The sequence below is a fragment of the Melanaphis sacchari genome, unplaced genomic scaffold (genome assembly GCF_002803265.2).
Source record: "Melanaphis sacchari strain LSU unplaced genomic scaffold, SCAv2.0 Contig34_pilon_pilon, whole genome shotgun sequence".
Taxonomy (NCBI): Eukaryota; Metazoa; Arthropoda; class Insecta; order Hemiptera; family Aphididae; genus Melanaphis; species Melanaphis sacchari.
The window spans coordinates 637,013-654,977 of record NW_020271213.1 but is presented as its reverse complement, the minus strand read 5'-3'; the positions used below and the strand labels follow the sequence as shown (position 1 = coordinate 654,977).

At 27.2% G+C, this 17,965-nt stretch overlaps 2 protein-coding genes across 2 annotated transcripts; one reads left to right on the top strand and one right to left on the bottom strand.

The window, feature by feature from the left end:
- Positions 1-3,108: 3,108 nt before the first annotated feature.
- Positions 3,109-5,082, bottom strand: LOC112596802 (cathepsin B-like cysteine proteinase 3). The gene is made up of 6 exons (XM_025342606.1): positions 4,963-5,082; positions 4,400-4,618; positions 4,095-4,295; positions 3,870-4,017; positions 3,672-3,782; positions 3,109-3,539 (listed from the first exon to the last, which is right to left on the bottom strand). Exons 1-6 carry the CDS (start codon positions 5,080-5,082, stop codon positions 3,331-3,333), a joined length of 1,008 nt encoding a protein of 335 aa, XP_025198391.1. The 3' UTR covers positions 3,109-3,330.
- A 3,900-nt stretch (positions 5,083-8,982) lies between these two features.
- On the top strand, positions 8,983-12,550 carry LOC112596806 (cathepsin B-like). Its single transcript, XM_025342611.1, has 6 exons — positions 8,983-9,168; positions 11,234-11,458; positions 11,548-11,748; positions 11,805-11,952; positions 12,050-12,160; positions 12,271-12,550. Exons 1-6 carry the CDS (start codon positions 9,049-9,051, stop codon positions 12,480-12,482), a joined length of 1,017 nt encoding a protein of 338 aa, XP_025198396.1. The 5' UTR covers positions 8,983-9,048; the 3' UTR covers positions 12,483-12,550.
- Positions 12,551-17,965: the final 5,415 nt, after the last annotated feature.

Here is a 17,965-nt window from a genome sequence, read left to right as displayed (position 1 = left end):
GTTTAGAATAATATATTTTTAATTTGAGGAGCAACTAATAGGATATGTATATTTTTTATTTTACTAACTGCAATAATAGAAAAATTAATATTAAATAATTATGTGAGTAGTAATTAAGTGATTCATACATTTTAGTAGTGTTATTAAAAAATTAAGTTATAAAGAAGTTCTCATCTTTATAATTATTGTAGTTGAAAATTAACAAAATTTTAGATTCTACGTTGAACAATAACATGTGTATTTTAAATCATTGCCTTTTTGAACAATTAAATTATTCAATCTTAAACTAAAATATCTTTTTTGGTAGAAAAGTAAAAAAGTGGATCTATTTAGTAATTTTGGAAGGCGAAATGTTAAAAATTCCTAAACATTTTCTTGATAACTAAGAAAAATTAGAGAAACACGGGATCATCACGCAAAATTAGTTTTCAACAAAACGATTTTATTCAAAAGTAAACTAAAAAAACGATAAATCTTAGATAGTTGACATTATTACAAAATATTTTCATTAGAATTTTCTACACATAGTATAATTTTCAAAAACTTAGCTAATTTTGAGCTAAAATTTATTTTATATTACTTTTGATTGTTATTTAAATTGTTGAAATAATAAATGTGTGTACAATTTACTATAACATAAATTAATTCTTTGGAGGCGCTAACAAATTTTTTTGAAGTGATTACTGGTTAATTCTTTATTTAATTATTTTGTTATTTGCTGTACGATCTAAACAGTGGGTTTTGTATTATGCCAGCAGAAGGCGATATAAAAATGAATGTAAGCTTAATAATTACGAGTAGACGTATAAACATATTTTAAATATATAACAATATACACAGTGTAAGTTTCTGTTAACCAATTCGTTTTTTAAATTCAATTTTAAACTCGAGATAGAAAGAAGAAGATTTTTCATTTTATATTTTGTTAATTCCGGCTAATAGTTATACATTTACATAGATATATACTTTGGATTACACAACTATCCGTATTAGAGTATTATGGTAGTGGTCGACTGTTAAGTTACGTATTTCTATTGGGCAGTAACATGTATATTCATTCTGGTCAAACGCAGTACTTAATGCACAACCATTTCATAATATTACCTATATTTACCTTGGTTCGAATGAAATCTTACATCATAAACGTCCGCTCGACCACGGTTCTTGTTGCACTTGTTTAGGTTTAAAAGAAACACACCAAGAAAAGGCGGAATAACGATGTCCGCTAGTAATACGGTTATCCGATCGGATGATGCTTCTTACGTTAATCATTAGTCATTACAGAATGTATTGGTGTGGCTGCGACAAGACGTAAACCTTCGTTGCACAAGCACGAGTTATAATACTTACGAACGTATTGACGTCGCTGTATTCGTAATTTTTGTACCATTTGTTTTTTTTTTTTTTTTTATATTTAATTTAATTATTTTGAAAATTTATAAGCATATACGATTGTTATGTCAGTTATCAACTGATAAATAAATTTTTTTAATAAAATACATATATTTAATTATTTGATAAACTCATTTTAATAAAACATTGGTTCCTAAAGAAATCAAAATACTTAAGTACATAATTTTAAATAATAGTCAACATTTAGACAAATCATTATGGATGGTTATGTTATTATTGTGTGTGATTTATGATTGATTACTTAGATAGTGAAATATTCACCACTGAGACCTATACATAAAGGCGTATCTTTCATTATAAATATAATTTTATAAAATATATAAAGTGTCAAAGTCACATAGATTATTATTACTTATTATTTAATAGATAAATATAATATTAATTAGGCGCTTGGCGTGCACACACACGTATAATTTCATCCAATAATACTCAATATTTACTTATATAAATATTCGTTGAAAAGCTGAAGTTGCTTTAATATTTACAAAGATATTAGAAGATGTATACAAATTAAACTCGAAATATAATGGTAAGTTTATTCAGTATCGAAAGTATCCGAGTTTTAGTGAATAAATACTTAGTTTAAATAATTAATAAGAAAAATAATGTATGTAGGTATAACAAATATAAACAATTATATTTCAATTTTACTTAGAATTATCATATTTTATTCAATAGTTTATATAATGCTATAAATATAGATAATTGCAGTCGAGTTGTACTGCAGTTATATTCACAGATAAAAAAGGTACTTAATACAATTTTCAAATTGTCAACAATATTTCAACAACACAGATTATAAATTAGTAATTGACCTACTAAAGGTATAATAGACTTACTTACGGGTACTCATAGTGCTCTTCATAGGCCAAGTACGTATTTATTATGCGTATTGTATAATATATTATGTGTATATAATTTATTATGTTGGAATGGGTAAATTGTGTCTCCAAAATAAAGACAATAAAGTCACAGCCATATAATACTGTGGAAATTGCCACCAGGGTAATTTTGAAACATACACAAATTGAACTACGAGAAATTTTTAAAAATAGTTGAAAAAAAGTGAAAAAAACGATAGAAAATATAAATAAATTATACTCAAGAATAAATGAAGGAATATAACAAACAAAAATTATTTATTTAGACTCTCTACGAGAATTATTATAATTAATCATACATTCACGCAAGGGCGCCCATATGGTGGGACAAGGGAGGGACATGTCCCCCTGGAAAATGTTTAAAATGTTGAAAAATTGTTTACACAAGATCTACAATGAGTGAAGACAGACCTTATGGATTATGCATGATAAGCGAACATAGGGAAAAAATTGATGACAAAACGAATGAATATACATAGAACAAGTAATAAATATATTTGGTGTTTAAAAAAGAAATTTACAATTTTTATGATTAATTAATATTTTAATAAATTTATGTTATTAATCAAATAAAAATTCAATAAATAACTTTTATGGTTAATTAAATAATTATTATTTTATAATTTTCCAGTTTGATATATAAAATATAGTATAATGTTAAATTGTAAACCCTTTCCTATCTTATGGACATAATTAAAATTTTGTCCCCCCCTTGAGAATTTTTCTATGGGTGCCCTTGCATTCACGTACATTTTTACCAGTTACTTTATCAATTATTTTTATGATGCCTTTTTTATAATAAGCAACACAAACAGTTAAACAAAAATATTTTTAATCATACTAATATTAATAACATTTTTGAGCCATCCCCGAGTTATAACTGGTTGACATCGTGTGCATATCATATAATAGTTATACTAATAAAATTGACGAGTATCATAGGTAATATGTAGTTTTATATATAAACAATAAGTGAGTGAAGTATATATGATGACGTGTAATATCGATAACAGTAATATATTATATAGTATGTGACTTATACTAATGGTACGCCAGCTGTGGGTGATTCTTCAATTCTACATTCGTTTGTGCCTCTGCGTATTTTAAACAACCCTTTCGCACCCCATTGTTCACCCCAAGAGTTGACCATCAGCCAATACGGTGTGCCGTTTTCTTCGCCCCATCCGATCATTTTGACTGCATGTCCTCCCAAGAACGAAGCGTTCTCGGTCTTTTGGTAAACTCCTATAAAAAATGTACGTTATATAATATACATGAAGGAAATGTATTGTGAATATGAAATTACTCATGGTCGATATTACCATTATTAAAAACGATATTAATAATTGTAATAAAATAATTAAAAGTAATACGTACCAGATTCGTAACTCACAAAGTCATCGTAAACATCAAATGACGCCTCAATTGGTCCGTACGCCATCGTGTCTTTCTGCATTGTAATGTTGGTGAGTTGATATGCGTCTTTGGCTACGGGTAAATGTAAAAAATAACATTAATTTTGTAAAAAATTACACAACCCGTGGTGTTGGTTTGAATGCGGTCGTATTATTTTACTTTTATGATGGTCTTTCTTGTAATTGATTGTTTTGTCGCCGTAACATTTCTTAGCACATTTGTGATTAGGTTCTGTTTTTTTTCCCGAGCATGAACTATGTCCCTCGTCGTCTCGTATGCAAGGTGCTACTTTGTAAGGTTGACATCCCTATACATAATACAAAATTATATTATTAATTTGCAGACCATTAAAAATATAAATTATAAATTTATTTATTATTTTACATCGGTAGTGTTGTAGTTGCCTCCGGTAACAATACCGTGACTTCGAAAATATTTCCATGCTCTTAATGGATTACCTCCATTACATCCGAAACCGCATAAATGACAGCAAAAAGTTAGCTCTTCGGCGGATATGAGTTCATTGAACTCTCCATTCGTCGCTATACATAATCGGTCAGCGAAGGCTCCGGTGGTAGCATGTGCCTGTAAGTTCATTTAATTCAACAACATAATATAATACAATGTATCAAATGCTGTTAGTAGGTAGAAGTATCCACTAATTATGCATAATAGTGTTCGTTCATTACCCAACAAGATCCACAATTTCCTTGGTCACGGACTTTTCCAATTGTTTTGCAATATTCCCATTCTATTCTTGCGTCGAAAAATTTTGGAATTTCTTCGACTTTCGTGTACTTGTCATCATTTTTCTTAATCGAATTTTTAGGAACCCCTTTGAGACTTTTCGATCCTAACAATTGGACGATTTGTTCTTTGGTCGTATATTCGGGAAAATTTTGTTTGGCCTAAAATACATAATGTAAAACACAAAATGTAATAATACATTTTTATATTGTTATATTTAATTATGCTAAAGTAATATTTTATTGATATTCATCTACTTAACAATATATGCAATAAGTATAACTGTTAACTGAGTTCTTTTCATTTTTTTTATTTTCAAAATTACATAGTTTACTTTCGTGTATTGTATATTTAAAATATAATATAATAATATTTACGTAATATATACTAAAATAATTAATATTTATTACACATTTACGTACACATTATTATGTATAAGAAATAATAATAAATTTGTGATCAATTTAATTAATTTTATATTAAAATAGGAATATGTGAATTTTACCTTCCAAGTTTTAGCGACTTCATTGATAGTGTTTACATAAGCTTTACTTAAAAAATATGCTTGTTCTGTTAGGTAAACACTAAGTAATACTACAGATATAAAAATTATAAATTTAGCCATTTTTATGAAAAATAAAAAAAAAGTAAAACATCTATTCACGCATATACTGTAGATCGATGATAATTATAATGAATAATCTAAATACAGCATAATTACCTAATTTATATAATTTTCTTACAGTCAACTTTTACGTCATAAAATATTCACATATAAAAATACATTATATTGATATATTAATGTACACACTTAAGAGTACCTAAGAAAATATTTTTATTGCAATTAAGTTTCATAAATCTTATCACCTTTTCTTTTTTATTTAAACAATACAATTAGTAATATTTATTATATTATTATGGATCGTATATAACTGTGCTAATAAGTTCTCAAAACGCAAGAAAACGATAAGATTATCATTAATTAAGTTTTAATCATTTACAAGTACATTTATTTATTTTTTATTCAAAAAAATTTTCATGACTAATTATTTATTTTTAATTTAATTTATAATAGAGAGAGTAGGGCGCAGTTAATTAGTAAGTGATAAAGGGTATATCCGCAGTTTGAAATTAGTTCTCTACACAGGTTAGGGCTATACAATTTTTAGGGAGGTAATAATTTTAATTTATTAAAAATTAATTTTAAAAACCTTGCAGCAGGATGCTTTAACACGAACGTAAAAGTTAAAATTACGATTAAATGAAACCAATGATCTTCAAACTTATATTATCATATTATGCATTAATATTAATGTAACTTATTAGTTATGTGCTTTAATTGTTATCAATAAGTACTTAATAACCTATTAGGAACGGTCGAATGCGTTTTCGATAAGATGTGATGTATGGAAGTCGCTTTGCAGTTCGCTGTATAGTAGATTTTATCACTGTTAAGTGGTCAGGGTAAAATATGTGATCAATTAGAATTAAATCATAAATCGTAGTATAAAAAAAAACAAATAGATTTTGAGAGGTGATGTTGCTTTGTGTCTTCCCCTTATTTCTAAAGATATTTTAAAATTTATCCATATTACTACAAGTAATTTATTTTTTTTATAAGTATTCCATAGATTTAATAAACATATTAGTTACATTGGTTAACTTGTTAAAGTATTCATTAAAAAAAAAAAAAAAACCAAATCAATTTGTTAATTTTTTTTCTAAAATTTAAAATTCAAATGTTATTTGTTAATTTGTATGTATTGATGATATTTTTGAATTGCTTAGAAATATATTTTATGAGGAATGTTGACATTAAATTTTAAAATTACTTTTATATAGCAAAAATCATTGAATTGATATACATTTATAGAAAAAAACCAAAAGAACGGCAAGTAGATACTGCTCAGCTGTATGTTTGGTATTTAGTGGATTACTGTGATGGATATAATGTTAAATTTGAATTTAATGAAGTATCATTATACACGAAAAATGATTCTGAGCGGAAACGGTCGTTAGTTTGTAAGTATCCTTAAGTATATTTCACGGCAACTGGCTAGTAAGTTATGACTAGGTAGATAAATTTTTCAGGTCATATACAACGAAAAAACCGTGAACACGGGACAAGGGTTTTGTAATAAACCAACTGTAGACATCAAGTTAATATAAGCCATATGAATTTAAGACACAAATATTTCCTTTCACAACTTATTTCTGGACTTAGAACAAGCTACCAGAAATATATTGGTAAGTTAGGTACCTAAAAGATATTTATGTTATGTCAAATAGCAATCGTTATTATTAAAATGTTTTTTTTTATAAATATATTGTTATCATAGATTTTGTGGCGAAATTTTTTTTGAAATAGTCTATATTTTATTAATCTGTTAATTGTTTATGTCAAACGTCTGCAATAGTTATATCAAAAATAATGATTGGAAATTTTTCAGCAATTAGTATGCTATATTTGTGTCCGAAATTATTGTATGCCACTGTTTAAAAGGTATCGTCCGCAACTTGCATAGATTTATTTCTTTGTCTGCAATTAGGAAACATTGTATTTTTTGAAATAACTATTAAATTCATTTATTTTATTATTAATATTATTTTAGGTTAATTAATTTTTTTTCGATAACATTGCATTTATTATACAAATAGTACCTATTTTAGTTAAGCATTACAATTATTTATATATATTATATTATATTATAAACAATATGAATAATATAATAGTATAGACAATTTGAAAATATCGTATAGTAAAATAATTTACCTATTCACATATTTAAAAAAAGTGTAATTAGTTAAAAAGTGTAAAAACCTTTACTCATAATTCAAAATCAAGAAACTAGTTTTGGCTATTTAATAGGACTTTAACGTACTTTTTTGTTACTTATTAGTTCACTGTGTCAAATTAGAATTTAATGATTAATTATTGTGTACAAAAAACAATTCTAAGGAGAGAAAACGTATACATGTATAATTTTAATAACTTATTAATAGCCAACAGTGAATAGGTACATAATTATAAATATCAAAGCAATGAAAACGATCATATAAGTTATAAACTATACAATTATAACTTTAATTTCAATAATTAAAATTATTAACTAATGGAAACATAAGTTATAATTTTATTATTGTAATTGCATAATATGACTCAACAATATTATTTAGAATTATTATTTAAGATTTCCATGTAATATATGACTAGAGATATCATATGATGTTGATAAAAATTAAAACTAGTATTAAATTTCAAAACTATTTTGCTTCAGAGGTAAAATCCCAACAACAATATAATCATAAGTATAAACTCCGGGAAGATTATAAACTATAAATAGTTTAAATTAATTTTAAAAATAAAAAATGTTTCATAGATTTGTAATTGTTGTTATTATTTTTCAGTTAAGTACCTACATTTAAATAATTAATTAAAATTAATTATAGGTTCTTCAATATCGTTTTATTATTTGTTCATAAAAAAGTTTAAAAAATAAATAGTATATGATTACGATATTCCAAGAACCTTCTAATTGTCAGATAAAATATTTTAAATATTATAAAATACTCGAAATTTACAAGTTAAGTGCTTTTATTGGAAAGTGCATCATTATTTTATTATCGCATAATGAAAATAAATAATTATTTATATAAGTACTTCACAACAATATATTTTTTAATTTTAAAATGAATAATAAAAATTGATTATTTATTTAAATTATTAATTATTTATCAACATAATCTATATAATAATTTATTGAAATTTGTACAAATATCAAATTTGTAAGAGTACATAATTAATAAGTATATTTACAATTTTATTTAGTTCAACTGATCGCATGAATTATTATTATATATACAATTATAACTTACATTTCAATAATTAAAATTACTAATAGAAACATTATTTGTCATTATACTCATTATAGGTATAAACTTTTTTTTTAAATTATTAAGAAAGTTATTAATTCTTCGATGAACACTAATTAGAACTGAACTATGTAACATACTTAACAATAAAACAGCTACTATCGACACGTCCTTCGTTCATTGATATTTAATATACAAATATAAAATACTAAGAACCTTAAATTTATTTTAAAAAATGTTTCCTTTAATTTCAAAGTCCTCATAATATCATATCAATAGGTATATTATAATAAATTGTGGTTAGAACTATAAAAAATAATTTACTTAAATAATTTTTAACAGCTCCAATACCCAACAGATTTTTAAGGTATGAAACAATTAGAGTAATCAATGATCTAAGATTTTCACCAAGAAGGTTAGATTCCTCAAATGTCAAATTAATTAAGAAGATTAATCAATTGTAAAATTTCGTTTTTTAATTGTATTAAATAACCACTAGAAGTAATGCTCGAATTGTTTGAAGATGGAAGAGCTAAACAATTAAACCGATAATCGATATATTTTATAACAATTGAAATAATCAAACAGGCTTATGTAATATACCTACTTCAAGTTAGATGTATGTATATATAAGGTAAGAACTAGTATTATTTAGTTTAGTTGAATAATCAACTATTCAGTTAAAGTTTTTCATATTCGTTTATTATTGATTAACACTATGGCTAGGACTCTATTATTGATTTTTGTAATTTCGTTCAGTACTTACTTAACAGAACAAACATCGTTTTTGTCACAAGATTATATTAATGAAATAAACAATGTTGCTAAAACATGGAAGGTAAGTAATTTTAAAATTCACATATTTGTAATACCTGTATTAATTTCTGGTATGTTTACCAAAATTATTGGTTTACGACACAGGGTAGATAACATCAACAATCAACATGGTCCATAAAGACTTATTTTTTTTCAGTTGTTATTTTGTAAAGTTGGGTATATATTTGTGTAATAAGTACTAATAATAATTGGTTAATTTTTAAGTAATTAGATATGCATAAATATTAGTTTTCAGTTGATTGATAATTTTTGTAAGAGTGTATAAATTATTTTACCTAAGTTCGTATATTTAAATTCAACAATATAGTTATAGTTTTAAAATGTCATAAAATTTATTTTCTTTAAATATTTCATTTAAGTGAATAAAGAAAAAGTTATAAATTTAAGAAAACAATGTTAAAAGTTTTGATTTCTAGGTATGAAATGTAGATTAATAATCCGCATGATGTTGAAGTTGCTTTATAAATCTAAATATTTAAGTTCTATATAAAACAAGTTAAATATAATTACATTCCTTTGTAAAGCTTGAAAGTGACAAACTCATAATATCATAATTTATATGTTCATAGCACATAGACACATTTTAAAGCTTAAATAAAAATTATTTGTTATTAAAGTACTTAATATATATTTATACTCTCTATATTATGGTGTTTGATAATTACTTCAGATTTATAAAAGAGCATTTATTGAAAATTTACAATCTATGTATTTGATCAGAGTACCTATAAATTACTATGAGTGGTGAGTGCCATAGAGGAAGAGACACTTTCGTCACTGTCGAGACACCTTTTGAATTGAATTTTAAAATATATTTTTATGTTATAATTTATAAAGGTACGTTACCTAATGCTATAAGGTTACAATTTTATTAGTTTATTATCGTTTTTAATCATCTTAGATTCAAATTTTTCTGCGTAATAAAATACATATTTTTCAACTCTTTATAAATATGAAATAAGTAATACGCTATATGCATTATGTATGTATAGTATATATTGTATACAGTAAACTCATATAAAAGGAAAAATATTTTTTATAATTTCATTAAAATATGTTGAGAACTCTAAATATAATATTTATATATATAGACATAAGGTAGTATGAATATAAATGTAAAAAAAATGATATAACTTAAAATAAAAAATACAAGTAATAAATTATACAATTATATTTTAAATGCACTCATGTTTTTCATCTACATAATTATTAGGTAAATAATAAAAAAACCTATAAGACTAAAAACCTTTAATATAAACAAGAGTTTAAATAATTAACATTATGTGACTTGTAAACTTACAAAATGTATGTCAAAAAGCTTAAAAACTTTGTACAATATTCCTTATATTTGTCTATGAAAAAATCAAAAATCAAAAAAATATTAAAAATACTTGATCATATTTTTTTATAAACGTTTGGAGATTTAATTTAAAAAAAATTTATTATTTAATCGAAAAATAACGATATTTTCTCAATAATTATAAAATTAAATACAAAAATATAAACCTTAGGGATTTGAAATTTTTTTTAGTACGTATGATGTTAATTTCAATGTACAATGAAATTTTCAAAATACTTAAACTTCCTACTAAAATATATCAGTATTAACTTATAAGTTAATCAACAATAATGATTTAAAATCCTAAGAGATTACCTAGATAATATTCTTACCATTAAGTTTAACAATAAGTAGATAAATTCTAATATTAAGGCTATAATAACATAAAATGGATTTTGCTGAACGAAAATTGATCATGTTATATGTAATACAGAGACAACACACGCGGGTGTGGCGTCCTCTTAGTAATATAATATTTTAATAGTATTAATACATGATGCTGAGATTTTGGAAAAAATATTCAACATTATTAATGAGACCAAAATTGCCACTAGAATGTGTTAAATATAAAATATCTGTAAAATATATTTACAATAATTTTGATTGATTAAACTATTATATATTTCAAATGTTTTTGTACTACTATATTGTTTTTAATTCATACATTTATAAGTTTTATTTAAATGCCTCTAACGTTATACAATTAACGTGACTAATATGATTATAGGCTGGTCAAAATTTTCATCCGAATACGCCGAAAGAAGCAATTTTGAGATTATTAGGTTCTAGAGGAGTTCGAGCCGCTGCTAAGACAAATGGCCCATATAAAACCAGCGATCCTGCATACGTATCAGACAACAGAATTCACAAGAAATTTGACGCCAGAAAACATTGGCGCCACTGCAAAACGATTGGCACAGTTCGCGACCAAGGAAACTGCGGTTCTTGTTGGGCAAATAAACTTTATTATTATTCGACGAACGAAATTGAAATAAATACATTTTTTAAATAATATATCTACTGATAATCGACCCGCAACAGGCTTTTGGTACCACAGGGGCATTCGCAGACAGACTTTGTGTGGCAACAAACGAAAATTATAATCAACTAGTGTCCGCTGAAGAACTAACGTTTTGCTGTCGTACTTGTGGTTTTGGATGTAAAGGAGGTTACCCGATCAAGGCATGGGAGTATTTTAGAAGACACGGCGTTGTTTCTGGCGGCAACTACAACACTACCGATGTAATTTATATAAAAGATTAGGTAAATAATATGATAATTGTCATCGCATTGCATAGGGATGTCAACCGTACCAAGTTCCACCTTGTCTTCACCATCAAGAAGGAGAAGGTTCGTGTGATAACCAACCAAGAGAAAGCAATCATAAATGTTCCAAAATATGTTACGGTGACGAAACAATCGATTACAAAAGTGATCACGTGAAGAGTAAGTCTGAAGTTGCTAATGATATTATACTGACGTTATTGGCATTTATTTATTGTTTATATCGACTGATTTTTCCAATCGTATATTATGATCACAGCTAGAGACGCATATTACCTTACATTTGGCTCTATTCAAAAGGACGTGCAAACTTATGGGCCAATCGAAGCATCATTTGATGTATACGATGACTTTTTGAATTACAAAAGTGGTGAGTTTAGAAAGATAGTCAATCGTGTATTTCATAATATAAATATTATAAAACAGTCAAACGTGTTTTACGTCTTGTCTTTTATTTGTTTTATTTGTCATATATTACAGGAGTTTACATAAAAACTGAAAACGCAACATATTTAGGAGGACACGCTGTTAAGTTAATTGGCTGGGGAGTCGAGCACGGTGTAGACTATTGGTTATTGGTTAACTCTTGGGGCTATGAATGGGGACAGAATGGACTTTTCAAAATAAGAAGAGGCACAAATGAATGCGGAATTGACGAATCAACTACCGGAGGCGTACCTTACGTACTATAAATTAATGTTTTCATAAAATATTAATGTTAGTAGTTATTTTAAATAAAGAAATAATTTAAATTTTCAAATTAGTACTTTGTAATTATTCATCTACATTAAATAGTATATATGTATTCTTTAGTAATATTTAAATCATCAGTTATATTACATTCTAGTAGAGCTTAGAGCTTTTAATTTATTGTGTGTGGAATGAAATTGTAATTTATGCTGCACTATGTAATGAATAATGATGTTTATGCCGTTTATCCAGAGTCATTTTTTTTCAAATGAAAGCAGAATCGTTACTTTCAAAAAGCCACACTAGTTAAGATAAAAAAAAAACATGCCGTAATACAAAAATGATTATTATTTATCTCACTAAACAATTTCATCGGGAATAAGTAGCCATTAAAAACATAATACATTTTAAATTTAGATAAACATTATTATTTTATTTTGATAAAAACGAATTTTAGTTTATTTTATTTTACGAGTCTCGATATTGATACATACTCTAAAGAACTTCAGATTGCAAGCTTAGGTGCAGCAGGATCCCAATATCTGGTTTATGCCTACATTTAGTCAATCAAATTGTCAAATTTCACAGGTATACGTAAACTGCGCCCGACAACTTAAACTCTGCCCTGTTCTTAAAATATACTTTTGACTTATTAAAGTTTCTATGATTTTCTCACAGAAATTTTATTTTCATTTTGAAATACCAATACTTTATCAAATAGTTATTGAATTCTAAAACAAAAAAAAAAATAGTGAAAAGTTACAAAATTAATTTAATAAATATAATAGCGGTCAAACTTTAATTGATGAATATGCAACAACAATGTGTTATCATTTGCAATATTTGTAATTATTTTACTTTTTAAAATCATAAATTTAATTTTAATTTTAATTATCCATATTAATAAAATATGATTGTAATGAATACATTAAAAATAATTTTGCAAAAATATAGCTATTGCTTTTTAAAATTTTACCCGGGCGCAGTTTACTATCGCCGAATTTCACTTACTCGTGCTCGTTAAATAATCAATTACTATGAATTGACTGCCAGTATGTACGTATTTTCTATATTGTGTAATGTATGATTGTATAAATTATGTTACTCTGAATGTTGAAAAGTGAATCAACAATACAGTTAATGTCGTCGTACATTAAAGTTTTTGATGAATATTGGCATATTGATTAAATTTGAACTGTTAGTAAACATTCACTAGTGAATCCGACACATTAATACAGCGATATTGATAAATATCGGTAATACCTTATGCCGATATTATTTAATCTAATTACGGATAATGGAAGAGACACAACAATAATATAGTATCCCACAATACTAGATATATGAGTACTAGTAGTCTCTATAGGTAGTATAAAGTTTTATACAATTTTATAATTTTGATAAAATATTTTATTACTTTACCCAACTACTCTTATTATATCTGGATAACCTCCTTGGTATGCTGCCTTGCTATCATTTAGTATGATACTGTCATTCATCGCAGTTATATATTTTATGATTTTTTTTTTCAACATTCGTGAAGTATTTTTTAATAAACTAAATAATTTAATAATTAAAAATAGACATCTTTACCTTAGAAAACTCTTTTTTTCTATACAGTTTATATATTGTCCCATACTGTATAGCACGGGCGGCCAAACAGTCGATCACGATCGACAGGTCGATCGCAAACGATTTTTTAGTCGATCGTGCTAGAGTTTGTTTTTAGGTTGCGCTCACGAAAATTAATTATGATGGTATAGTAACTTAGTAATAAAAACTTTTTTGTCGAAGTCGATCCTCAAAGGTGAAGTATATTTTTAGTAGATCGCGGCCGAAAAAAGTTTGACCGTCTCTGCTGTGTACAGTGTTGATCGCTGCCGTTCGGTACCTACCAATTAGTTCTTAGCATGCAAATGAGTGAATATGCGAGAGATCGGACTCGTTTTGGTCAGAACACGGTAATGTTCTCTAGTGGGCCGGAGCATAGTAAACATTTAATTACTAGGCGACAACGATTTTTTGTAAAAATTACTTATTAGAATATAACTAGTTGAATTACCCGGCTTCGCCCACGGATATTTTTATTCATATACTTCATATTATTTAATAGGATTATTGATGTACGCGCGATGTGTGATATTATTTTTATCGATTAATTTTTCGGAACAATTCATATCTACTAATAGGTATGAGTATAGGTTACTGATAGTTGGAAACCCCTGGGACGCCGTGCACCACAGTACATATTGGCTGTGAATAATTAATATTGTTAATTACTCCTCTAAAATGCAACATTTTTGAAAATCCTTTCTTATTGCACGGTGAAAATATGAGAAGAACTTCTGTTCCAAATTTGAAGTTCGTACGTTGCGTAGTTTTTGAGTTACAGCGATCAGTGACTAAGTGATGTTTGGATTCTATATATTATATATATATATAGATTTTTTTTTTTTTTTTAATTTTTTTTTTTATTTATATTTATGTAATTTCGTTTGATAATTTAAATTTGAAAGTAGGCACAAATAATTATTGAAATTTTTTACAATAAAAAACCCGTGTAATCTGTACATCGTAGATACTTATAGAATTAGGACGAAAAGACTGCTGAAGCGGAAGCAAAAACCGCACCGACGGACTGAACCCTTCCCTAATGGTGACTGGTAAACGTGCATACTAACGGACGGGTGTGTGCGACACTCGGCTGGGAAAGGGGTACAGCGGATGAGTCTGGCGAACGAGTCTAGATAATTGTTTTATATTATATATCTGTATATTATGCATTGTTTGTTATATATTATGTAATGAGTTGTATACTACAATAAACAACGGCAGCGGAGGAGTAGTATTGATCACACAAATCCTTCTTCGCTGTCAGTTATCCGAGAAAAAAAAAAAGGGTACTTACTCATTGAATAATACGTATATAAGAAAGCAATTTATTCCACGCGACTGCAATGCGACAGTTTCATCTAATCGTCAATCGTTTCGGCAAATAACTTCAAATTAATTGTTTTCGATTTTATTTTAGTCCTTTTTCCTACAAGCTATAAACTAAATATTGATTTTACTTTGAACTTTTAAACGTTGAACACATACGACGACTTTCGTCTTTCTGTACTAAACATTTAAGTGTTTGTGTGAACATTTTTTTGATTGAAAATGTTAATAATCTATAAACAGCTTAAAAAATTTTTAAATATTTTGAAAATTATGCTATAATATTATGTATAAATAATTTAAATACTTATTAAATATTTAATTATTTTACAGTTTTTCATTTTCGAATTAGAATGAAATAAAGAAATTTATATTTTTTAATTACATTCATAAGTTACATTTGATTTTGTCAAAACAAGTTTAGCGTAAAAATAACTTTTTTTCTTCATTTTTTTTTATTTTCCCGATTATAAATAAAAATACTGGAAATTTTTTTACTTTTAAATCCTAAAGTACAACATACATTCAATTTTCTATCAAAAGCCAATAACAGGCGCAAAAAAGAAAACACATCATTGTAATATTAATATATTTAACGTTCCACTCAATTTTAATTTTCCAAAAGAAACTATTCTTGTACTTTACTTTTTATTATGTACATAATGTATTGATTCAATATTAAGTACAGAGGGTCAGTTATTTTTGTTTTTTTTTTTTGTTTTGTTAATATAACCTGCACTATGTTATTAATTAGTGATCGTCCAAAATCAGTACTATAAATTTTTATAAGTAATGATAACTTTCTCAAAATTAATTTTTATAGAACTTTTTGAGTTAATTTTTCAATTTCTTATGTTAAATGTTTTCAAGTAAATAATCGTTTAAGACTGCATGCTTTTAAATGTGTATGTATTAATTGATTTTAATTAAAATAACAAAACATAATAACTGTATATAAATTATATCTGAAGAATTCCTACATCAAGAGCGTTGATCGATATTTAAAATGCAATATTTATAGTAGATTAACAGTAAAAAAAAACCCCCCGTGATTCCCACAAAAATTATGAACATTGATTTCGCCTATTATTATACGTTAGCAATATCAAGTATTTTGTATGAGCAGCGCGCTCTATGTTGAATGCGGTCGGTCGTGTGTAGGCTAACCGCGACCACGAGCCACCAACAGAGGGTGGTGTTCAAACTGAGAGCAACCCATGTTCAGCCTGGATAGCTGGGGCCGATGACCCCAATGTGTTATGTATTTATATACATGTACAGCCCAATCGATAATTCGATGTCTATACAGTGCGAGAACGCTCGCGGTAGTCGACTTCAGCCCAGCCGTACGGCTCCCTCCTCTCCTCCTCTCAAAAATAAAATTACTCAATTATTAAACTCGCAAACTAATAATTATTATTAGGTTTTCAAAAATACAATACTATCATTGCTTTGTTGTGTATTTCGGCGACACAGGAACAGTTTATACGCCTTCGACTAACTGCAACCATACTCGAACTTGTCACAAAATTTCCATGCCAATTTTTGAAACACCCCTCCCCCTCTCCCAATATAAAGATCTTTGCGATTGATGATGGAGTAAATTTTAATTGACGTTATTGTTTAGTCTCGCGTATCCCTCGGAATGCAATATTAAGACGTAAACGATGAATAAATATTTAGTGAACAATCGTTATTCGTTTTAGAAGCGTAATTAAAGTGGGTAATATTGGACATTTTTCCAAGCGGAAAATTTTTGAAATTGTTTATAGCTGTGACATGGCCACGACAGTGGTATAATATGATCGCTGAGATCTGCGATGGTCGGTCGCGTGAGGTAGTCAATAACTCAACACCTTTTAAATACGAGTTGGTTTATTAAAAAGATGGGGTCACGTTAATGATGCAAAAAAAAAAAAAATAGTAACCAAAAAGGAAAGGACGGGCTTACGGAGGCGTTCTGACGACTAGTTGTCAAGGGCGACAGTTTTCGCAAAAGATCGCGATCGTTGGCGGTCGGTACTTGTCCGGCGTGATATTATATCTTCCCGTTTCGCCTTGTACTTTTGCGGCGTGGAAGGGGAGTCGACGGTATTGCGTCATCGCGTCGTTGCCCATGGTGACGGTTGGTAAAATTTGGACTTGTCGCTGCGGTGCCTGTACTTTGTACAGGCTTCCGTTGCGTACCGTGTCAGCAGGTATTCGTAAAGTCAATTTATACAATTTTTTTGATTTCTTCATCGTACATTAATTTTTCCAACAATTATGATTTCAAATTTTAAAAATGGTAGGCCGGCGAGTATCGCTCTCTGTAGATACATTATAGGCGTTGAGCAAGTCGCTGCAATATATCTATTAAATTTGAATTCAAAGTTAGATCGTTGTAAACGAAACACGATTCTGAGCGGGAACAGTCTTTCAGGTTTTTCGCTAAAAATGCTAATTGTCTAAATTAAAGAATGTAAATTATTTTACTAGTATCACGACACGTCGATTTAGTTTTTACCAAAAACATTGCATTTAATTTAATACTATTAATATTTAA